Source organism: Tamandua tetradactyla, chromosome 1, assembly GCF_023851605.1.
Source record: "Tamandua tetradactyla isolate mTamTet1 chromosome 1, mTamTet1.pri, whole genome shotgun sequence".
Classification (NCBI taxonomy): Eukaryota; Metazoa; Chordata; class Mammalia; order Pilosa; family Myrmecophagidae; genus Tamandua; species Tamandua tetradactyla.
This window is the reverse complement of record NC_135327.1, coordinates 69,379,766-69,404,586: the sequence shown is the minus strand read 5'-3', so window position 1 is coordinate 69,404,586 and position 24,821 is coordinate 69,379,766. Positions and strand designations below refer to the sequence as shown.

The 24,821-nt window shown below is 43.4% G+C and overlaps 1 protein-coding gene across 9 annotated transcripts in view; it reads left to right on the top strand.

The window, feature by feature from the left end:
* The window catches only part of TNS3 (tensin 3), a 434,926-nt gene that overhangs the window by 254,806 nt on the left and 155,299 nt on the right, over positions 1-24,821 (top strand). For all 9 annotated transcript variants that reach the window (XM_077118747.1, XM_077118732.1, XM_077118722.1 and 6 more), the window contains 8 exons: positions 766-937; positions 4,438-4,488; positions 6,738-6,860; positions 10,838-10,902; positions 13,956-14,039; positions 22,213-22,325; positions 23,276-23,336; positions 24,533-24,608. In XM_077118747.1, coding sequence (XP_076974862.1) covers positions 766-937; positions 4,438-4,488; positions 6,738-6,860; positions 10,838-10,902; positions 13,956-14,039; positions 22,213-22,325; positions 23,276-23,336; positions 24,533-24,608 — 745 coding nt within the window. The remainder of the gene's footprint in view (positions 1-765; positions 938-4,437; positions 4,489-6,737; positions 6,861-10,837; positions 10,903-13,955; positions 14,040-22,212; positions 22,326-23,275; positions 23,337-24,532; positions 24,609-24,821) is intronic.

Genomic DNA, 24,821 nt, shown 5'->3' with positions numbered 1-24,821 from the left:
GAAGGGGATATCATCTATTGTTTTGTAACCTGGTATCTACCAATTTCTGTATTCCCATTGGGTTTCATGTCAGTGTATATATCTATCTGTATACCTGTACCTGTTCCTATATATTTTTACCTCTATTGTCGGTCTTCTTCCTCCTCCTCTCCTCCTCCTCTCCCTCCTCTCGTCCTCCTCTTCCTCTTCCTCCACCTCCTCTTTCTCCTCACCCTCCCCTTGGATCTGGCCCCTGAGACTTCACCACACCTGCCTCCACCCTGGGCAGGCTAGTGGCAGAAAGCTGCTCACAGATGTCAAGTGTGTCGAGCTGTTTTGCAGCTTGGGAGGCTGCTGGCAGGAGCCCCTCTTCCTGGAATGTGCTTCTTCTCTCTTGCCTTTTGTTTGCCCAAGAAACCTCCAAGGAGGCTCAGGCTGTGCTGACCCTCTTTCCACTGAAACCAGAATTAAAACACCCACTCTGTGCCCATTGCACCCTGTGCTCTTAGACCTCCTGTGGCCCTGCTTTCAACTTCTTTTTTCTATTTACTTATTCCCCGTTAGTAGCTTATATAGACTCAGAAATGACCTTTAAGGAAACTTTTCAGACTTATAGTACCAGCCTGTGATTGGAAAACAGCTCAGTAAATGTTAACCCTGTGCTGCCTGTAGCTTCCATGCCCTTGTATGAAAACCTGGATCAGGCAAATATCTGTCCTCTTCTCTTTTTTCCTGGCTTCTGGGTCCCTTTCTCCTGACGCTCCCCCACCCCTTCCTCTCTCCCAGGCCGGCCGTTCTGAACCCCACCATGGAGGACGGCTACGAGCTTGATCTGACTTACATCACAGAGCGCATCATTGCTGTCTCCTTCCCTGCCAGCTGCTCGGAGGAGTCCTACCTCCACAACCTGGAGGAGGTCACACGCATGCTCAAGTCCAAGCACGGGGACAACTATCTGGTAAGTGGGCAGGACTATTAGCAATGGCTCTGGGTGACTGCGTGAGCATCCCTGGCCCGGGAACCCACAGGTATGCGAGGGCTGCGAGGTGTGTGTGCTTTCTTCTTTGACAAAACTCTTGAGTTACGTATTTGACATGTAAAACTATGTATAGAATTGATCTAACATTGTTTAGAAAGGTGGCCTATCAATATTGTTGTATAGTTTTCTTTGGTGGAGATGGTTGGACTAAGTCATGTCATGCAGTAGTTTAGCAAACGATTGTCTTTTAGTCCATGCAACTAGCAATGTTCCCAAGTCTTCTATTTGTATAATGCAACTGAATACCTTACAGCTGTCACACTTTATGTTCATGGGGGGTTCTTCTGGATCCCAGTCTAGCAAAATTAGAGGAGATTTTCCTAAGGAAATTCATCCCTCTTAAGCGAAAAAGTCAACATTTTCAAACTAAACAGTTGAACCAACTACAGATAATTATGTCTACTATTTAAACCCATCAAAGTTTGAGGTTCTGAACTGTCATTTGTTATGTTTTTGGTGTGGCAGTTGGACATATTTGGGCAGCTAAAATTTTCAGTCCCAAATCCTTCCCAAATAAAGAAAAACAGAAAAGAACTAGTGATTGTAAATTAAGGTAGAAGCTGTGCTGCATGCTTTGTAAATAGGTGATATTTTCCACCAAGTGCACGCCATTCATTTTTCTGTTGATCACACTGTTATATAAAACGGCAATGCTGAAGTGGGGGAAATAATTGCAGTACACACTTTGAATTGTTTTGTATGATCTCACCGTAAGAATCTTGACATTTTTGTATTTGGGAACATCAAAATAAAAAAAAAAGTTCCATATTCTTAGATCTGTTGTTTTACCAATGAAGATGCAGACTCAGAGAGCTTGGCACACACGGCAGAATAAGGATTTGGATCTGTGCTGTTGCCACCGTACTATCTGTCTCGGGGAAGAATTGATGCATTTCCACAGGTAGTGTGTTAGTCAGGATTCTCCAGAGAAACAGAACCAAAAGGAGAGATCTCTAAATACGAGATTTATAAAGGTGTCTCGCACAGCCACAGGAATGGAAGAGTCTAAAATCCGTAAAGGTAAGCTATGAAGCTGGTGGCTCCAATGAAGGGTCTGGGCCAACTTCACAGGAGAGACTGGCTGGCCAAGGAAGCAGCGAAGAAGTTTCTCTCCTCCCTTAAAAGCCTTCAACTGATTGGATTATCTCATTGTGGGAGACAGCATTAGTCTATTGCAGATGTAATCGGCCACAGATGCAATCAACTGACTGATGATTAATCAGCCAGCCACGAAATATCCTTGCAGCAATGGTCAGGCCAGTGCTTGCCTGACCAGACAACTGGGCACCATCACTTGGCCAAGTTGACACCAGAACCTAACCATCACAGGTAGCAATCAGGAAAATGGAAAAGTCTGAAATAGGGATGGCCACCGTTGCCTCCTGCTTTGATGGTGGACATCTATGATGGATTCAGACCTTCCTTCCCATGGCTGGAAAATTCTTCCCAGGACTTCGCTCCAGCCAGCCACTCACAGCCAGTTGGATATCGAACCCCTGGTATCAAAAAGTAAACTTCTCACTCTCCTTCTGTGTGATAAAAATTAGGAAGATGAAGGAGGGAGCATCCAAGAAACCAGTTGCTGCCCAGTAGGTAGCTTGGTTTTCACAACCAAAGTACACATGGTAAACAGTGACAGGCAGAGCCCCCATTTGAAGAAGACCATGAGAAGGGCCTCTCACCAATTGTCTTCATTTAACTTGCCCTTTATTTTCTCTTCCTACTTTTGGTAGCCTGGGAGAATCTGTCTCCTGCCACCAGGGCTTCTTCCTTTGACTGGCATAGCCATTATTGAAATTAAATCCCAGTGCCTTTGTGCTGGCTCTATTCTTATCCCTGTAAGCTTTATCCACACAAATGGGATACCCTACCATAAGTGAGCAAGGCCAGTATTGTCATCTTCATTAGCTTTCTGCAGGTGACTCAACTGGGACTCAGGTGTAACTGTGAGGCAGAGCAGAGCTGCAAACCTCTGACTTCAAAGCAGCCTCTCCTTCAGCCAGCCTTTGGTTTCCACTGCCGTGTCCTGTGCAGGAGCATATTTCTCTGCTTATAGCTCCTCAATGTGCTGAAGGACCCAGCCTTTTCTCCTTCTCACATCCGCCCTTGGCAATGACCTGCTAGTGTAAATACAGGGAGGGATGTCTGAGCCCCTCTGTCTTGATAATCAAGGATTCTAACAATTGGCTCCCCTTTAGCTCTGGGACTTCTTTCTTGTTCCCAGCAGCGGGTCTCCTTAGTAGGAATAGACTTCTTTCCTTCCTTCACCTCCTCCCTCCCTTCCTTCACCTCATCGGCACATGTTACCCTCCCCCCAACCCCCCTCCCGGCATTTCTTCACCTCCCCCAGCCGCACCTTTCCTCTGTAGAGCACCGAGAGGTGACAGAGGCCCTGCATGTGTCCTCGTGGGCCGGGGTCTCGGGGCAGTTGTTCCACAGACACGTGAGGGTCCCCACCAGGGCCAGAGCTTCCTCATCCGCAGAGCGCTTGGGCAGGTCCCTGACTCGCTCTGGGACATGGACTCTTGGAAAATCTGAAGAAAGCCACGTGCACACGTCTTGCAGAAACCCTCAATTAGCAAGTCCAGATGGGGTATCCCTCCTTCTCCGTCTGTGCGTGAGTGGTCTCTTAACTCCACGAATTGCTTTTTCAGACCATTAAAGGTAAAAATGAAACAGCTCCTCAGGCCCCCAAAACCATTTCTGTGGTTTTGATATGTCTTATCACTCCACGGTGAACAAGGAAGGTCAGCTTCTGCTGTGCCGCTAATAATTGTAACAGGTCTTGGGATATACTTGATATTTAACCCACTGAGGGCACAGCTTGTGCTAAGATTAAAAATAAAAAATCATGGGATCCTAGATAAGGACCAAAGTGGGACCCCCCTCTGCCCCTTGTAATCTGTAACTAGCTGGATGACTGACAGGCCACCTTCTCTCAGTGCCTCGGGCATCCTGTCTCTTGAAGAAAAGGACCGGTTAGTGAATGTTCAAAGTCCCTTGCTGCTCGAAATGGTCTCTTCTTTCTTTTTGCTTTACTTCAGTACTTGGTAACTTTGTACATACAACTCTGCTTTGTCAGTGAAATTGGAATGTGGTTATTGGATGGTTATAGATATGGCATCCCTTCCAGTACCTTTCTTTTTCCAGGTCTTGGACCTTCATGCTGGGCCTCCTTTTCTCCTGCACAAACTAATGTTTTCTAGGGACATGACAGATCCCGTAGGATTGGGCATGCATGCTTATTTTATTTGTTGTATTTTATCTGTATTATTCTGTGACAGACAGACATTATTGCCATCTTTTACAATTCTTGATACCTGGAAGGCAAACAATGAAAAAATGCAATTGTGTTTTCTCCTATGATCTCAGAGGATGATGATCTGTCTAAAAGGTTTTTTTCTTCCCTCCCCTTTTAGGTATTAAACCTTTCTGAAAAGAGATATGACCTTGCAAAGCTTAACCCCAAGGTATGGATTTTATTCCTTTATATTCTGAGTTTTCTTAAATGTGAAGATGCTTAGCCTTCTCATGTGAATATGGTTTGTTTTAAGTCTTGTGGAAATGTGACTTGATAATGGATATTAGGAGCTGTTCATATCCATTCATTATTTTTTCCTTATTTACTTACAAAATTTTAGAGAACCAAAAATTGACAGGCGGTTGCAAGCACAGTCTGGAGAAGGTCTGAGTCCCCTTCCCCTGGTGTCCCCTAGTGGTTTTTCCTTATATAACTAAGAGTGCACAGGCAACTGAAATCAGTACAAACCACAGATCTCATTCAGATCTTGCTAATTTTACATCCACCTGTTTTTGTGTGTGTATATATGTGTGTAGTATTGTACCACTTTATCACGTGTAGATTTATGTAACCACCACCACAGTCCAAATTCAGAACCTTTCCTTCTGTTTGTGCTACGTCTTCATAGCCATGCTCCCCCTTTTTCCACCATTGTCTTTAATTGCAAACATTTGGAGAGAAATTTGAAGGCTACAAACATGTAAGTTGCAGTACATCCAGAAGTTGGAATATTTTGCAGCTATTAAAATCGGGAAAAAAAACAGCAGTGTGATAAATTGCCTCCTTTGATGCTAGTTAACAAAAGTAGAATACAGAATTTATGTGTATCTCAACCATGCCATTTGCATTAGAGAAAGAAACCAAGGAGCTCATTGAAATGGGATAGTGGTGACCTGTGATGGGTGGATAAACTTTTCAATCATTTATATTGATATTGAGATAGAGCCTGCCTACCATCCTCCTTAAAAAATGGAAAATAAAATAAAATGTAAGAATACTACTTGACCATTATAGGTTTTAGAACAAGATCTGTTTATCAGCGTTGCTCTTTTTGTGCATAACAATGAATATAGACCCATCGTTATTGTGTAAGCCTTGCTTTCTTTGTTAATGCAGCAAATTATAATTCATGTTGTCAGGCGCTTCCCTTGAAGCTTCCCCTGAGTGTGCGTGGGCACATTCTTCTCTTTTGAGGAGTTTTGTTGTTTCCCAAGTGTGTGTGATAGACCCTGGTCAATAAGATGTTATCTACACACTGTGTGGGGGACCCGCTAACAGCATTTTTCCCAAACTGTGATTTTAGTTTGAGCTGAGGAATTTTGGCAGCAGCTTGGGCCAAGAACTCCTGTTTCAGATTTCACCGGCTCCCGGCCCCTTCCCCCACACACCCTGCCCCCTTAGCGGCTCCTGAAAGGCCTGTCTAGTATTGTCATCCCAGCTGCAACAGCAGAGATAAGAACCTGGTAGAGATGCCTCATTTAGGCAGCATAATACTGGACCTTTTTTCTTTGTGGTAAAGAAAACTGGCCACCATTCTCATTAAGTTTTAGAAAAAGAACATGCACCATGTGTCTTTTTTTCATCTTTCTTTTTAAAAGATTCTATCATGGTGACATGCATATATGTATAGAGCTCTGCCTCCTGTCTTCTCTTAAAAAACAGGAAATTAAAATAAAAAGTAAAAATGTTACTTAGCCAGTATAGATTTTAGAACCAGAGCTATTTATCAAATTTACTCTGGGTTTCTATTTTTGTGTTTCGACCCATTTTATACATGTATATAGCAAATTTTCTCATTTTAACAATTTAAAAGTGTTCCATTCAGTGACATTAATTACATTCACATATTGTGCAGCCATCACCACTATCCTTGAGCAAAACTTTTTTCTGACCCCAAGCAGAAGCTCTGCACCCATTAAGCAATGACACCCTCTTCCCCACACTCCTCAGCCCCTGGTAACCTCTAATCTACTTTCTGTCTCTGAATTTGCTGATTCTAGGTATTTTACATAAGTGGAATCATGCAATCTTTTTCCTTCAATGTCTAGCTTATTGCACTCAGCATGATGCCTTCAAGGTTTATCTGTGTTGTAGCATGCATCAGGACTTCATTCCTTTTTAATGGCTGAATTTTCCATGGTGTGTATAGGCCACATTTTGTTTATCCATTCATCTGTCGATAACACACTTGGGTTGCTTCCGATTTTGGCTCAGGGGAATAAGGCTGCTATGAACATGGTGTACAGGTATCTGTCAGGGTTCCTGCTTTCAGTTCTTTTGGGTATATCTCTTGGAGTGGGAGTGCTGGGTAACATGGTAAGGCAGCCTCATTCTTTACTCCCCAGTTAGATGGAAAAATATGACAAGCCTGGGAATGCTTCAAACAAAGGAAATTAAGGGTACTGTCTCTCATTCCAGATCATGGACGTGGGCTGGCCAGACCTGCACGCCCCACCTCTTGATAAAATGTGCACAGTTTGCAAGGCCCAGGAGTCCTGGCTGAACAGCGACCCCCAGCACGTGGTGGTCATCCACTGCAGGGTAAGCTGGGGCCGCCCGCCCCGCCCACCGGGCGCACCCTCCTCCCCGCGCACCAGGGGGCGCCTTCCGCGCTGCTGCAGAGCCTCAGAAGACACGGGAGGAAGTTCCATCTGATCACACCCTTGGGTTAATGGACCGCGTTCAGTTAATGAACATGCTCTGTAGTGTTTGTGGTTAGGTTTCAGTACTGCTTCTTAGAAAAGAAAAAAAAGCCACTAAACCTCCTAGACTTGGAAAGGAGTGTTTATAGGATTGAGGTCTCTGAATGGGTAACTGAATTTGAGACTAACCATGATGCTTGGGAGAGCGAATCCTTTCATTTTTAGTTACTTATTTATGGCATGGAAAGCCCTCCTTTTAAAAAGAGGAACCTTTTAAGATATGAAGCATCGGTTTTCTGTCCCATCCATGTTACAGTAACTGATTGACTTGTGATTACGAGCACGGTGCTAAACATATCACAGTGACAAATGAGCTTTCATGAGCTGCACCAGCCTGTGTGTCAGAAGAGCTTCATGTGCTGTTTTGATGGGTGGCCTGGGACTGGTTGCCTGCCTGTAATGTCAGCTCCTGACTGCTTCATTTCCTGCCACCGGGAGTCCAGGCACACTGCAGCGGGGACATTTCCTGGGTGTCATTTGCATGATTTCTTCCACTTCTCATTTCTTGGTAGGGTTTTTTTTTTTGATTCTCAGGTTTATCAACTGTCTTGTGATTGCTTTTAGCCTCTTTCTCAAATTTTATTAGTATCAAAAGGGACTTGAATCGAGGGTGCACAAGTAGTTCAGTGGTAGAATACTTGCCTTCCATACCGGAAACCTGGGTTCGATTCCTGGACCACGCACCCAAAAAAAAGGGACTTGAATCGAAAGCAGATTTATCTGATAGGTCAAGAATTTGGGGGCTTCACCCTCCCACAAGCTATTTTATTATAAGAGGAAAAGTTATTATTTCATACGCATCTTGAATTAGCGCATCTTGTGGGAGAAATAGTTTGGCAAGGGAAGTTTACCAGTGGTGTGGGTTGCCGTCCTTTCGGGGGCAGTTCTCCATTTTGGACATTCTACAGCACATTCTGCAACTGTCATAACATCTAGAAAATGTTGATATTTCCACCTTGAAACAACTGTATTTTTTGGACTGCCTTTGACACTCAAAAGCTCACAAAAATCCATGTTATGGACTTTGATTTAAGAGAATCTTCCCTTTTAGAGATTTACGATATTTCTTCCTACAAAGGTAGTAAAATCTGCTCATGTAATCATAAAAGACATCTTGCTGATGATTTTTAATACTACTGCATCCATGCCGTGTGATGATTACTCAATATGGAAGGGAAAAAGAAAGGTGCAATTTGCATCTTCTGTTTTCATGTGTTTTTCTCCCATTTAACATGATTACATACTCCTTTCAAGCAAGCAGGCCATTAACCTGAGCTTTTTAAAGAAATTGCATAATCTTCAGGAGTGTCCTCCAAATATTGTGAGTTGTTGCAAACAAAAATTAGGGGAAAAGCATCTTTTTATTTTCTAAATAGTTTCTAAATAATTCTGGTCAATTGAAATAATCTAAAATTTTTTCATCTTGCATGACCTGGTTATTTTTACACAGTGAGCCTAGTACTGGTGGGTCCTTTCTGCCCAAGATCCCCTACCAAGGCAGTTCAAAGAGCAGTCCCTAACCCAGTGGTTCTCCAAGTTTGGCCCAAGGACCAGCTGCTTTAGCATCATGTGGACACTTGTGAGAAATGCAAATTCTAGGGCCCCAGCCCAAAGCTACTGCATCTGGGATAGAGCCCAGCAATATATATTTTTCAGAGGATTCTGGTGAAAGCTGGAGTTTGAAAAACACTACCCTATTCATTCCATTTCACTTTTCTACTTTGGTGTCATGCTTTTAAATGAAATAAATTATTATTTAGAACAGATGAATAACAATGAAGAAACTACCAATAGACATTTTTAAGATTCTCCCTTTTCCTAAGCAACTCTTGGCTCCCTGGACAAATCTTTTTAACATGTCAAAGCAAATTAAAAATGATTTCTTCATTGCTTGCACTGTTCTGGTGTCATATGAACCGTTTCTGGAACACTTAGAAAACATGCCATGAAAGAGAAGTCCGCTTTGAATTCAACATTGCCGGTGTACATGAAACAGTTCATCTTAAACTGGTGGGTGAAATTGCTGAATTTGCCAAATCCATGAACTATGCAGAATGTACTTTTTACTTTACCATCCTGCCAAAAATTTCTAACATAGTTGGGCCTGTTGTGGCTTGGTTAGTAACAAATGGAGAGGTCAGGATTGCCATGTTCCCCTTTCTGTTGGTTGATGTGAAGGTTAGTGTTTATGTTTGCCTCCAGTCCCCTTTCCCTCACCCATCCAACCCCTGAGTTACTAAAAGCCTGGAAGCTTTCATCTCCATTACAACCTTTGTTTTTTTGAGTCAGTGGTGGAGAATACACAGAGCAAATTGTGCCATCCAGTGATTCTATACTTTTTATTAAGAATAGATGGAAATTTTTTACTTCTCAAAGAATGCTGCTTGGGCTAAAAGGTGTGATATCCAGAACCAGAGCCAGAAAAGCAATGACTGATTGAAGAGGGTAGCAGAGAGGGCCACGGCTTGATCTTATTTTGGCTGACGTCCTGTTGTTATTTCCTTGTAACTCAATTTCGGTCTTAAATAGTTCTATAACAAGAAACATACCAGTAGCTGGACACTGAATAATGGTGAATATAGGATTCGGCTCTAGAGGAATTTTAATGTGTCTGTGTTGAATAGTTTATGGCATCCCGCTTCACTTTCATGAGACAGAGAATACTCCTGGGTAACACACACATGTGATTGTAAGTTCATTGGAATTTTGATTTGAAATTTGCTCGGTCCTTCCTTTTAAGGATAGGCTAAGGAATCTTCATATTGGTGGCCCTGCCATTTTAGCTTTATGCAATCCTAGATCACGGGTTGGAAAACTTATTTTTTAAGAGCCAGAGGATAACTGTCTTAGGCTGTGTGGGCAAAGTCGCCTCTGTTGTAGCTACTTAACTCTGCTGTTTTCATGTGAAAGCAGCCACAGGCGATACATTCATACCAAATGTGGACATGGAAAATTTGAATTTCATATCATTTTCACGTGGCATGGAATATTACTCTTTTGATTTTTCTTAAATCATTTTAAAAGGTAAAACCAGTTCTTAGCTCCCAGGTTGTAGGGAAAGAGGTGGTGGGTAGAACTGGCTGGTGGGCTGTAGTTTGCCAACCTCCATTCTAGGAAGGCCAGAATGTTCCAGAAAGTGACAGTATTCTAGAAAGGCTGGAGTGTTCCAGAAATTGGCAGTCTGTATTTCATGTAGTAGTGCTGTTTCCAGACTGCATTATCTTCTGGTTGGTGATATTGGCCACTCAGAAGGGGCTGAGTGGCCCTGTGTGAGCTCTGGACATCTGTAGGTTATGTTTGAGTGATCCATGTTCAGTACCACCTGCCTCGGTAGCTGATGCCTCTGGGAAGGTGCCAGCAAGCTCTGAGCCGTCAGGGGCACCAAAGCTGTGATATCTGCCAGCACTTTGGAATCTGTCATCCCATTCCTCTGACGGACTCCAGCTAGGTGTCATCATCAGACTGTGAGCCAGCATTCCTTTCTATCTCACCTGGGTAATTATATCCTGCTAATTGCTGCAGCCCCTGGCACAGTTTCTTCCAGCCTAATTGGGAAAGAGTGAAATTACTGGCTGCTGCTTTGCGCTCTGCCCTCAGGGCTTCCCACGGACGCCCCAGTTCTTGTGTCTGCACCCAGCCTGCATGTTTTCTGCTGCAGAGGCTGCAGTTGCCTCAGGTATTCCATCTCCCATGACCAGGAGGCAGAGGAGAGTCCGGCTCCAAAGCAAGCTCTCCTTGGGAGAGCATCTTCCTGTCTCAGTGGCATCTCTGCTGTGGGATTCAAGAGAAAATTAGCTCCTCTTTTGTCTCCTGCAGGGCGGGAAAGGACGCATCGGAGTGGTCATCTCATCTTACATGCACTTCACCAACGTTTCGGCCAGGTAGGCTGACAGGGTGGGCATGCTGCCTTGGGATGCCACGGGGCCCTGAGGCCAAGGGGGCTGGAGGCTGTCAGTCTGTGGGTCAGTCTGTGGTGTCCTCCCTCCCCCAGGTGCCCTGTGGTCCTAGCCTTTGTATTCCATTGTTGCTATTCTGATGTAACACTGAATGGTTTTACTCTTGCGGAAAAGACATTTCCTAGTTTAGCAATTACCTTAAGATTGACAGTGGGGCATGAAAAATACACTGAGTTTACTGTCACTCTCTGTTAAAAATAATAGCAATACATGTGACTTAAAAAACAATGTCATCTCACCCAGTAATTTCATGCCTTGTAAACAACATGGCAACAGCTGCTATCGCTTGTGCACACCAGGCCCTCGGGACATCCTTTGTGAATGGTTCTCTTCTCACCTAAACCCCCCAAGTCACCTATGAGTCAGTCAGCATCTTCCTCATTGTTAAAGGTGAGGAAACAGGCTCAAAAGAACTGGGCAGCTTGCTTGTAATCACACGGCTGGGGGATGGGCAGCCAAGTTCAAAACCACAATGCGCTTGGGACCTCATTGTCTCTGGTCACCTGTGTCCAGGGAGTGGAAATGTAATTGTGGAGGCTTCCCAGGTGTGTCCTCTGGACCCTGGGTGACAAGCAGAGCAAAGCAGCGGGGGCACTCGGCCGCGAGCCAGCACTGCTGATCCACACAGATGCCACCTACAGCATCCACATTCCCACTAGCCCCGGAAATTCAGTTCCAAGAATCGTGTTCCTTCTGGGTTTTGCATCTGCCCTCTCTCTTCAATGCCCACTTTTGTGCATCATGAGCTATTTCGTTCTGGAGAAATAGAAGCCTATTCGTTTTGGCCGATAAACCTTTTCTTTTTTAGCATTAAGGAGTGAAATTTGACTTTGTGAATGTTTTCTCTGGAAACAAATTGGGGAATTCATGACTGCCAGGGAGGAAACCCAACCCCCAAGTGAAAATCAGATGCCCTTCTGGTGAGAATAAGCATCTGTGTGTGTGCCAGGCAAATTGAGATTCCTTGTTCACATCGAATCACTCAGTTAAGCCAAAGATATTTGGTCGGAGGCCAAACTGAACCCGTGGAATCTGGACAGGGCACACCCTTTGGCCCTGACAGATCAGTTCTTTATGGAGACAATTTCCACACACTGTAGACAGCCTTGTCTTCTGTAGAAATGATGGTGAGTAATGCGTGAGCAGCAACCTTTATTCACAGAAAATGTATCGCTGGCCCTATCTCTAAAAACCCTTATTTTTTTAGTAATTTTAGTAACACATCTTAGCTGTGTGGTGTGGGGCAAATTACATGAATCTCTAAGCTTCAGTGTCCTCATCCAGAAAGTGGGATAATGGTCAAAACTCATAGCGTTTTTTGCAAATTAAATGTCAGCATCTGTAAAGCACTTGGAAAGCATCAGACACAAGAATTAGCTGTTTCTAATATCCTTATTATTAGTAGTGATAATATTAATTACTTTTAGCATGACAGCACAGCATTATTTTATAACCTTCATTTCTGAGTTAATACTATTTTGTAAGTGTGCTTCCCTGATAATAACATAGATGTATAGCATAATTTTGGTGGTTGCATAGTGCTCCCTTATACTGATTCATTAGCTGGATAGAATTCACTGGATGGATATAATATTACATATTTAATAAATTGTTGATTGTGGTTGCTCCCAGGTTTTCTTTGGAATTTAGTTTGTTTCTAATTATTCTCTGTTATAAAGCATGCTGTGATGAACACATTCCTATTATACATCATTGATCATTTCTATGATCTTTTTGCCAAAATGCCATTAGCACTTAGTAAAACAAATGAATTCCAGAAAAAGGAGTGCTTAAAAATAAAAGGGTGGATATATAACTGCCCTTTTCAACTTTAAAAGCGCCCACTCAATATATTAACTATTGAGTCTTTAAATGGACCCTTCAGTTTATGACAAGCCCATCAGCATAACCCCTCATTTAGACAAATGCCAGCTGTGTGTTACCCATTTTACAGCAAATGAGGAAAGTTAAGATGTGTTAAATTTAATTTTGGACATTGGCAATTGTCTTTCTGCCTAGCTCTTATTTTTTTCCTAGTCTTTTTCCTGGGTATCTCATGTTGTCCACACATCTCTGGACTGTATATAGCATTTGTATAAATGGGTACATGCCCAGTTTTCTAAGGAGAGGCCCCAAATATTTCAGATTTTCAAACCAGTCTCACAGTTTAAGATTCATGTTCCACTGTTTATGCTGAAGTAAGATCAGGAAGATCTAAAGATGTTCCGTTCTGTTTCCTAAAGGTTCTGTTGAATACTACTTGTTGGCTTTCTAAACTGAAGTTTAATGTCAGATAAATTGTGTGAAAAAATGGGTTATCTTCTGTGGTGGTGACTTAAAAAAAAATTAGTGTGCAGCTCCTCGAACCTCAGAAAACCCTGGCAATCCTGAGTTAGACTTCAGTGTTCTGATCCCTTTTCAAGTCTGTTCATAGAAGTGACTTACTAACTAGGGGCCCTCAGCCTGCCCCTTTCTTGTCCCAGACTGGCCTCTTGAAACTTTATGGGGGTCCACTAATGGAAGGGCTCTACACTTTCGTTCCCCATATCTCTGATACCCTGCAACTTGGTTCCTTGTAGCTAAACCTCTGCTGATTTGCCAAAGCTTCCTCATGGTCCTGACGCTTGGATCGTCTGCAAATTCTCATTTAAACTGGCTTCCTTTATTTGGGAGGTAGCGTGGAAATAGAAACTGCTGAGAAGCCTTAGGCAGATTGTTACATGAGCCACGCAGGCTGTACGTTTAAGACCTTAGGTAAGACGGAGGGAGTTCAGATGCTATTTCAGAGACTGCCGGGGTGGCTTTCACTTTGAACTGTGGGGAAATGAGTTCCATGAAAAGATGGTTGAAATGGGTGTGCACAAAGTGTAGCAACATAGCAGATCTTGCTATAGTAGCTGGCCATGGAGAACGGCTGTAGGGAGCTGGCCATGCTTACTGGGCCACCAAATTAATGCCCTCTCTCTCTGCTTCCGTAGTGCCGACCAGGCCCTCGACAGATTCGCAATGAAGAAATTTTATGATGATAAAGTTTCAGCTTTAATGCAGCCATCCCAAAAACGGTATGTCTATATTCCCCAGAGCTGGAGTAAAGATACAAGTGGATTTTACGTGGAAATGTGCCGAATAGTCCTCTTCACCCAAAGAGAGAAGAGGCTCCCTCCCACCCCACCCCAACCCTCTACTGGAAAGTGGCTGGCCTGAGACATGCCGAAGGATATGGGGATGGGGGTGCTTTTTTGAGAGGAAGAATGAGCCATCTCCAGGGTGGTGATAGCAGCCACAACCCTTTCTCTGAGAGGGGAAATCTATGACCCTTTCTCTGTGTGTTCAGAAATTTGGATTTCTGCTCTTGGGGTGGGTGTTTATATTGATTATTATTTTCGGACTTGTTTCCATCCTACTAGACCAGTAGTTGGAAATTTTTTTTTTTTGTCATTAGCTGGAAAGTATGTATTTTAGGCTTCGTGGATCAGATGGTGTCTGTTACAGCCACTCAGCTCTGCCTTATGACACGATGGCCGTCATGAGATAGGATAATGCCTAAGTGAATGAATGTTCCTGTGCTCCAGTAAAGCTGTATTTACATAAGCAAGGCCAGATTTGGACTACTGGTCATGGTTTGCCGACTGCTGCAACAGATTGTTCCCTGAGGCCAGGGTAGTGTTTTTGTTTATACTGCAGTTCCTTGTGGTGGGTATACCCCAGAAAAACGTGTTCTGACACTTAATCCGTTTTTGTCATTTTTGTGGCTGTAAACGCATTGTAAGTAGGAACTTTAGATGAAAGTACCTCAGTTTAAGTGTGGCCCTCCTCAATCAGGACCAGTCTTACTTTTATTACTGGAGTCCTTTATACGTGGAATGAAATTCAGAAACAATAAAAATAAATAAAGTCATGTGGAGCAAGAAGCTAAAATTCAGCAGAACTCAGAAGAGAATGGAGAGGCCAGGACAGGTCGCCCTGTGTCTTGCTATGTGATAGAGGGACCCAGGACCAAGGATGACTGGCTGCCAACTCCAGAACACCACAGACTTCCAGGAGAAAGCATCGCCCTGATGATGCCTTGTTCGGACTTTTTCCCAGCTTCAAAACCGTGAGCTAACAAATTCCCATTGTTTAAGCCAAGCCACTGCATGGTATTTGCTTGAGAAGCCAAAGAAACTCAAACGCGCTCCCTGCCTCACTTTCTGCCTCTCTAACACTGGTGTAGAGCACCTGGTTCATGGAAGATGCTCCATAAGTGCTGGGAAACAGCTCTGTTGGAGCAGAGCTTTCTCCTTTTGCTGTATGTCCCACAGGGCTGAGGGGAAGACGGTGACCTCGAGGAAGGTCACAGTCAAGAGACAGTAAGAAAGCCTGGTAGCCGGTTTTCCTTCCTCCTGTTCAGATGGTGGTATAGAAGATCTAATGGCACAGCTATAATTGTTTTGTGTTTTGTTTTAAATGAAGCAGCAGTTAATTTTTATAAGAATTTCCAGGGCATTTGCCAAAATGAGTTTTAATGTTTTGGCAACCCCTTAGTTGTCGACCTGACCCTTTGTATGTGAGTTGAGATAGCTCACATGTGTTCTCTGCAGTGCCCTGAGCCAGCAGGCACTGAGTGGGATGTCAGAGGTATATGTTGGTCAAGAGAAGGGCCTTGCATTTTGACTCAGAAAGGGGGTTGCAAGGACTGCCTGAAATCCATTTTACTTTTGTCCTGGGCATTTCCAGTGTTTGGGTCTATTTTGGTTCAGACCAGGGTGTACTAGAGACACACGGGTTATGGCTGTTGAGCAAAATGTCTCACAGAGAATGTGAGCATTTGAGCACAAAGAACATTTCATCAGTAATAACCCCTCGTGTGAACCGTAGGTCTTTATTTCTCTGTTGAACACCTTGCAGAAGGAGGCCATTCGTCCAAACTCCTGGGCAAGGCATAAAATGTTAGCAGGGTCTAATCCATTTGCCGTCATTTTATTCTCTTTAGTCTCGTCACTTACTGCTCCAGCAGTTTTATAATAACATTAAAAGTGTAGAAAAAAGGGAAAAGAAATTTTCTGACTTTAATATCCCCCCAAGCTTTCCTGGATCCTTCTCATCATTGCACATTTGAAGCTATAACATTTACATTTTTGTAACAATGGTATGGATTCAGTTTTAATTTTTTTTTATTAATTAACAGAAAAAAAGAAATTAACCCAACATTTAGAAATCATACCATTCTACATATGCAATCAGTAATTCTTAACATCATCACATAGATGCATGATCATCGTTTCTTAGTACATTTGCATCGGTTTAGAAGAACTAGCAACACAACAGTGGATTCAGTTTTTCATTCCAAGACTAAACTCCCTATATCCAAAGATTAGGCAAAATGACTTATTTCTCACCATTATGCTATTATCTGCCCAATACCTCCTTGGAAGCTGCTCGCCAAAGAGGCCTTCACTGAGTGAATAACTAAACGGATGCATGAAATGTATCTATAGGGATATTTCAGAGCAGGGACAAAATCTTAATCACAAAAGGAAGTGAGAAGACTTTCTGAATCAGCCCTGTGCCTGGGAGTTGTTCTAAAGGCCCTGAGTGAGTGCTCCATAGACTGTTTTAGGACTGAGATCAAGACATCATTTCAAAGCCATTCTCATAGTAAGAAAGGAGAGTGGATTAATGAGCTTGGGGTTTATGGTCCTGAGAAGCTTAAAGCGTCAGTAGCAGCCAAGGACAGAAAAATGACCGACCTTCTTCAGAGTCTTTAGATAACAAATATTTGGTTTATCAGGCTTGTTGTACACGAGCCCTGTTCAGCAAGAAGTAAATTCTGGGTTCCTTTTCTCATTACATTTAAATGCCACTGAGCATTTGGCTCACGGGAGCCAGGCCAACCATGGCCCATTTTAATTGCTTGTTTACAACACGAGAGGCTGTGGCAACAGACAGTTCTCTGTTTTTGTGTGCCTTTATCCTTCAGCAAACAGAGGGAGCCAAAAGCAGCTTATGAAAACCCTGGTGTTGGCCTCCTGTAATCTAGCGATCTAACTAGTGTGTTAGAGCCACGCTATGCATTTGGAGCCCTTTCTTCTTTATAAATAATTTTTAAAAATCTTTGTGTAGTTTTAGCTTATCATCAGCATAATTAAAGTGGCTAATGAAAATTATTAAAGTTTAACGATCCCTTTTCTCTTTCTTTTCCTTTCCATTTTTCCTTTCTTTCCAAGAAGTTGAACAGGCAGTTGACGTATTTCTGGATTTCCATTACTTTGAGTTTAATGAGGAAGACTGACAGATTAATTCTATGGGTGAGCTCCCATCTCCTGAGGGTGGGGTGCAGAAATGTCCTCTTTGTCATAAAGGTGCCACCCCACTGTCCTCTGGGCCTCCTCAGGGTGTCTCTTTGATGTGGAAAATTTTAGTACAGCTTTTTCATGTGTCTGCATTTGTTTTACTGTGTAGAAATTTTAATCTATCAAATAATGAAATTTCTGATCTCCCCACCCCACCACACACACTGAAAATCATTGCCTTAACAGGAGCTGTGCTTAGTTTTATGGCAGTGGGTGTACCCTAACACTCTATGGCTTTCCCCCCTCCCACATGTGTGTGCAGTGGAGTGAGAAGCATGGACTTAAGCGTCTGGCACAAAGACCCCCTCTGCCCCTGAGAGCTGTAGATCTGAACTCGCAGCGGCTGGAAGCCCAGTGCTGTCCTCATTCTCATCTAACAAGCAGTAGCTCTTCATTTATACCACTGACTAGAGCATTTCATTACTCATAGCTTAAAAGGAGAAGGAAAGAGTGATAGCTATAGTCTACTATAACATATTAGAAAAAGCCAGATGGATAACTTTTGTCACTTGTTTCTCTCTTCAAAGTGGGATTGCAAGGAGTGGAGGGTGGATATGTGGGGTTAGTGGGAAATTTTCTTCCATGACCGTTCTGATCACAGTTGTGCTATAATAAACCACATAGCAAACCTTTGCAATATCACAACAGCAAGAACACTGACTTGGAAGTTTTGAGCAAATTCTATGAACATGTAACCAAAAAATAACTTCAGCTCCACAAAGTTTAGTCAGTCAGTAGAATTGCCAGAAGAGACGGTGTTTCATTCAAGGAAAATACCCTGAAACATAAATGATTTTTATGTTTAAATAAGAAAGCACATATGAAGGAAGAAATAGCATTTTATGTCATTCAATTACCTGAAAATAGGAATTCATAAAAAGCAGATTTCTTTTTTGAAGGGCAGATGAGGATTATATGCCAGAATCTTATATTGAAAGTGTTTCTTTTTTCTCCCTTTATTGGTTAAATGATGGAGTACCAAGTTGCAGAATCAGGGCTTAGGAAAAGTTCCCAACTTGGGGACAGAGATGGCAGAAGACTCCTCCTTCATTTCCCCAGTTACAGGTGTGAGTCTGTAACATAGGTGTGAGCCCCTAGTCCTGGTCTGTGGCCCCCTTTTATGGGAAAATGGGATTCTTCTCCTGTCACCTTTTTTCTCCTTGTCTAGAAAAGGCAAACTGCTCTGGCTCTCACTGACAACGTGGAGCAGCAGTTCAGGCCAGTCATTGCCAGATGCAGAGATACAGGCTTTTCCCTGGAACAAAAGCTGGGCGACATCTACGTCCACTTCCTCCAAAAGAGACCTTGGCAGAGCATAACCCGGTGCCCCCAGCTCACTGTGCGGGGGACGTATCTGGACTTCAAACTGAAATCTAACTGAATTAGGAGTGCCTTAATCCGGCCACCATCAGAAACCTCTCACATAGTTGTATGCACATGTAGAATGTAAAAGGGTTTCCCGCGGGAGGCCTGAGGTCTCTGTGCAGGGGCAAAGGCATTTTCTCACCTGGAGTGGCCACCGGGGAAGCACCAGCAGGTGAGTTGTCCAAGGCAATGGCAAAGTGCAGGTGGAGTAACTCAGGTAGGCTCTGAATCAGGAAGCAACATTTAAGCCAAGAACGGGATTTTCTGGTGACTGGAACTGCATAGAGGGGTGGATGTTTCGGGGACTTCCTCTGATCTCCACATCTATGATTCCAACAAAAATAACCAAAATAAAAGTTTGTGTGATTCCCATCTTACCTTCCCTTAAAACCAGGGACTACAGAAGCTCGTGAAATGGGTCAAATTTAGATGACTGAAAATAAGGAGAACAGTCACCCATTCCTGTTTCTGAGTACAAAGTTAAGAAATGTTATTGTCATCATGGAAAATGCCAGACAGGGAAGGAGCGTGGGAGCCCCCTGGTGGCGAGGCCTGCCATGGCCGGGCCCGGTCATCTGGATTCTAGAGCTCCCAAGGGTCTCTCGGATTTTCTCTAGCACCATTGTAGGATTTCCTCTTGTTCTGAGAAAGAAGAAGGGCACTTTGCCACCAGGAAGATGGAAATACTGAAATGCCCTACTTTTCGTATGAATTGTATCTGAGCTGAAGCATATGTCTTTCCTAACATTTTCTTGAGTAGGTGTTTTGTAATGTTTAACAGAATTGCCCTTTTGCTCAATTTCCTTTGCATCCAAATCCACTCCTTGAAATAATGAACTATGTCTGAACTGCTAGCACGAATTATGGAATTTTTGGTAAGTGTAAGTAAGGTTTGAGCTTGATGACCTTTGTTCTCATGATAGGTTGGTTATTTACTCACATGGGGATTGGCCGGGGGGCTGGGGTGGTTGGCAGGTGTGAATGGTCCTGTGGGCTGGCGATGCTGTCATTTAATTCAGTCTGTAAATGTTTACTTACTGCTTCCTGTTTTCTAGGTTCTTCTGGAGGCATTAAGATATACATAGATGATTAGATATTATGAGATTTTTGTTGCTGCTTGTCTGTTTTGTTGTTTTCCCTGCAAAGAATTTGTACTGTGGCGAGACAAATGAGAGAACAAGTAGATTCAAAGTGAGACATGTTGAGTCTAAGATGGAGGTGTGTGCATGGTGGAGAACCCCAGAAAGTGGAGCTAAAGGACGTGAGCTGCCCGGGAAGAGGGGATTGGCCTTTTAGGACAGGTTGAGGCCAGGCCCTCCAGGAAGGTGAGCCGAGGCCACGAGGCATCAGTAGGCAGGATGAGGGTCTGTGCTAACTTTTCCACCATCGCCTCAAGTCATGTCTGATGAATTCCAAGTAGGAAACCACTGCTGATGCAGACATTTCTCTTTTAACTGCCAAGTATGCAAGGTGGCCTGGCTGCAGTCAGCAGCAGCACCCTGCACGAAGGCTGATGCTTCTTAACTAGAGAGATAGGCTGCAGGTGTACAATCGGGATTCTCCAGAGAAGCAGAACTGACAGGCTGTGGTAGTTAGATTCAGTTGTCAACTTGGCCAGGTGAAGGTGCCTCGATCTATTGCTGTGGACATGAGCCAATGGCATGTGAACCTCATCTGTTGCTCATTACATCTGCAGTCGGCTAGGAGACGTGCCTGCTGCCATGAATGATGTTTGATTTAATTGGCTGGTGCTTAAATGAGAGAGCTTAACATAGCACAGCCCAAGCAGCTCAGCATACCTCATCTCAGCACTCGCAGCTCAGCCCAGGCCTTTGAAGATGCAGAAAGGAAACACCCTGGGAAAAGTTGTTGGAATCCAGAGGCCTGGAGAGAAGGCCAGCAGAGATCACCCTGTGCCTTCCCGCATAAGAAAGAACTTCAGTTGAAAATTAGCTGCCTTTCCTCTGAAGAACTAATGAAATAAATCCCCTTTTGTTAAAAGCCAATCCATCTGTGGTGTGTTGCATTCCGGCAGCTAGCAACACAGCATAGGCTATCTATCTATCACCCATCCATCCCATCCATCCATCCATCCATCCATCAATCTATCCATCCCATCCATCCATCCATCCATCCTTCTATCTATCTATCTCTAGCATCTATCTACCCATCAACCAATCCATCATCTATCAAGACATCATCTATTATCTATTTTTATCTCTATGTATCTATCCATCCATCTGTTCATTATCTCTATTTCTATCTGTATGTATCTATGTGTGTATATACATATGTATGTATGTATCTATCTATCCATCCTTCCATCCATTATCCATCCATCTAGAGAGAGCTTTATTATAGGAATTGGTTCATGCAACCATAGGGACTGGCAAGTCCAATTTCCACAATGTAGGCTGGAAACTGTCCAGTCTGCACAGTGTAGGCTGGAAACTCCAGTAAGTTGATGCTTTTGTTGAGTCCAGATTCCCAAGGGGATGCTGGCTGGCTGAAGCAGAGATAGAAATTCTTCATTTTGACTCCTGTAATCCCCAGGTCTGGCTTTTAAGACCTCCAACTGATTGGATGAGGAAACTCTCCACATTGCTGAGGGCAGTGTCCTCTGTCAGTTGTAGATATAACCAGATGTAGATGCAATCAACTGATTATAGTTGTGAATCAAGCCCGTGATTTCTTGATCAAAAACTGGAGACCATGTCCTTGCTAAGTTGACATATGGACTTGACCATCACAGCCTATCTTTGGGCATATAGAAGAGACAGTCTTTGCCTGTTTGGAGATAGGTTACATAGAGAAGGGGGACAGGAAGAGAAGATGCAACTAGCAGCAGTATGTGAGGTCAGTAGCTGGGGTTTTGTACTGTTTATTTTAAGCTCCAACAGCCTCTTATCTATTAAATGTGGCCTCTGAAGGTATCAGTATGTGATGGAGTGAGGATGTGAGTCTTCTACTTAGGTTTCCAATGTATGATGAGGAAATGGAGTTGATAGAATTTAGACAGGTTAGGATTGCGTAGGCATGATGCTTTGTGAGGTGTGACTTTGGTCATGGAGCACACCCTCAGTATAGGGCAGTTCTTTATCTTCCTGCTGACTCAGATAGCTTGTGGAGCTCTGCCTCATCCACATTTTGACTTGATAGACACCCCTGCCCATGAGTTACTGCTCTGTATTTGGGGCAGAACAGTAAGAGCTGAAGCACAAGGAGTTCATGACTGGAGCTTTCTTTTTTGCTGTGTCCCTGCTGCCTGGCACACAGTGGCATGTAGTAAAAGTTTACTCGGTGCATGGCAAATTTGCAAACTCCATAGCTGGGACTCCCAGGAGCTGTCTGCTGAAACTACTCTACCATGCTGCAAACAGTTTGGATTGTTCACCCCCAAGAACCCCAGGGAGAGCAAGGCTGTGTCTTTATGGCAGTGACAACTTTTCCCCACAACCCTTTGGGCTCTGATTTTTACCAAATCTTGAGGTGAGGAGTAGAGGGCACTTTGGACACTCCAAGTTTGCTATCTTTGCAGGTATGTTCAGTTTCTCAGCGGTCTTCTGTCAGGGTCGGTGAAAATGAATGCTTCACCTCTCTTTCTGCATTTCGTCATCCTACATGGAATCCCCAGCTTCGATACAGGAGGAGGTGAGCCATATGTCCACTGCAGTGGAGCTTCTCAATTGCTACCATGAAACACACACATGCAGGGATGGCACTGATTTCCCTGATTTAAACAAGCCTCTCCCTTCCTTCTTTGGGGATCAGGAAGGTGATGGCTCAGCTCTGACCCTTAGCGTTTCTGGGTAGTTTATGGTGGATCACCATTTTGTGGACAAAACACCATCTTTGATTAGGCCAACTGATCTATCAAGAGAAGGACAGGTGACTCATGAGGTTAATCGGGACCACAAGTGGCTTAGATCAGGTGAGTGTCATCTTGGGGCAGCAGCTCCTATTGGCCTCCTATATGGCTTTGAACTCAGCCTCAGAGGCTCTTGCTGGCCTTGAGGAAAGCCCAACAAGAAAGAGTTCTGAATTTGTCCATTCCCCATGCAAACTAATCCCTTAAATCTCTCTCTTACCCCTCCTTCTAACATAACTTGATGGGAAAGCATATGACATTACCAGCGGTCAGGAGCTCTTCCTCCTCTTCTCCAGTCTGGCTCAGGAGCTTGCTCATCAGTTTCCTCTGCTCCCCAAAAGCATATCACTGCCCCCAGAACCCAGTCATGGTGGCCAGAATGATCTTGCCGACTTGCAAGTTGATGTTGCCACCATTTGGCTTGACCATTCAGCAACTCCTGTTTGCCCACACGATGAAGGTTGAACTGTTTAACCAGCTTAACCAGCCCTTCAAGCTTTGTCAGACCAGGTCTGGCCTCAAGGTCAGGTCCACCCTCTTCCCCAGGTATCTCCCATACCTACCTTTTGCTTCACCCCAACCTATTCCACATGGTTCCCTCTGATGATGGTGCGTATAGTCTCAGTGTTTCAGAACGTCTACTTTCTGCTTCTAAAACTCCTATTCACTCTTGACCTCTCCATACAACCAGATATGCAAGTACCTTTACAAATGCTTCTGTTCTTTTTTCCAGCATGCCGGCCCTTTCTGAAGCTCTACCAAGCCATGCAGCCTGTGTACACCTCGGGGATCTAGTAAGTACCAGGCTTTTCTAGGAGGATGTAATTAGTGCTGGGACTTCTAATTACCCCTGGAAATGTAAATGGTCTAGCCTGAGCTGCATTTCTCAGGAAGACAGAGGGCGTAAAAAAGTGACTGTAGGAAACCAAGGGATGGATTTGACAGGGAAAGCCCTAGGGTGGCCCTTTCATCCCATTTTGACTTCCTTCTGTCTCTGAGCTGATGTCCTATTGTTGTGCCTCCTAATGGCTCTGTGACAAAATGAGTGTGGAGGGTAGAGCTTCAAGGGAAGACAGCCGTTTGCCTTTCAGAAGTCAACATTTTGGAAAGAGTCCTACAAAAGTGTCTGATTCTGTTTTTTCTTTTTTTTCTCAACTGAGTTTTAGACCATGCAGCCTTAGGGAGTGGGTATAGCATTGAAATATTGACTTATCATTAATAACTAAAGCATGAAATATAGTTAGCGTTATTACAGCTTGGTTAGTGATCAAAGCAATCATTTTCCTGATAATTTTGATTCTTGAGTGTTTTGGTTCTTGGTTGAGATTAGCTATTAAATTTCTGCCTTTTTTGTACTTGAAAATCAAAAAAGCCAGACATTTAAAATAATTTTAGGAAAGCTTTTATTCTGAAATCAGGAAAAAATTTAGGCACATTTATTGCTATTAGCATGCATGGAATAACTTAAATGTAATTGTCATACGGTCTTAGAGAACCTGCTTTAATAAGCAGGTAAGACTGTTCGAGTAACCTGAAGTAATTTCTGAGCTCTTTTGGTTTGTACTTTGGTTTTTGGATAAAGCATTTCAAGAACATTGAAAGAAAGCTAATAAAGGTAAAGAATGCTCTCACCCCCATGCCACCCCTCAAAATGAACCATTCTCATGGTTCCAGATTCCCTTGGACTCAGCAGACATGGATGATGCCTTCTAGTTGCATTGTAGCTTATATGGAAGCGTTTCCCAAGTGGTGGTTCACTGGCCACCCCTTCGCATTGGACGTTCAGTGACTTCAGGCCATACACTCACAGGGATAAAACTCTCATGACACTGTCTGCTAGCTTCTTTGAAAGTTTTTGACTCATTTCCATAGGAGAGATGCTCAGAAGTTAGAATACTGTAGCGTTGCTATCTTCAAATGTATTCCTTCCATGAAATCATGAAGATACGTGTCCTGCACGTTGATCTATCTTTCTCTGTTTATCCCAAAGCAATGTTGGCCCAGAGAACCAAAGCAGAATCTGCATTGCCATAGAGCCAGCCCAGCTGCTGAAGGGGGATATCATGGTAAGTACGAGTCGCTGCAGGCATGTCCTGGCTGGCCCGGTTGCAGACACTCAGAAGGAAAAAAATACATACATTTTTAAAAATTTTTATAGAAAATATAACAACAAACAAAACAAAAACATTCTTAACATATGATCATTCCATTCTACATATATAATCAGTAATTCACAATATCATTACATAGTTGCATATTCATCATCGTGATCATTTCTT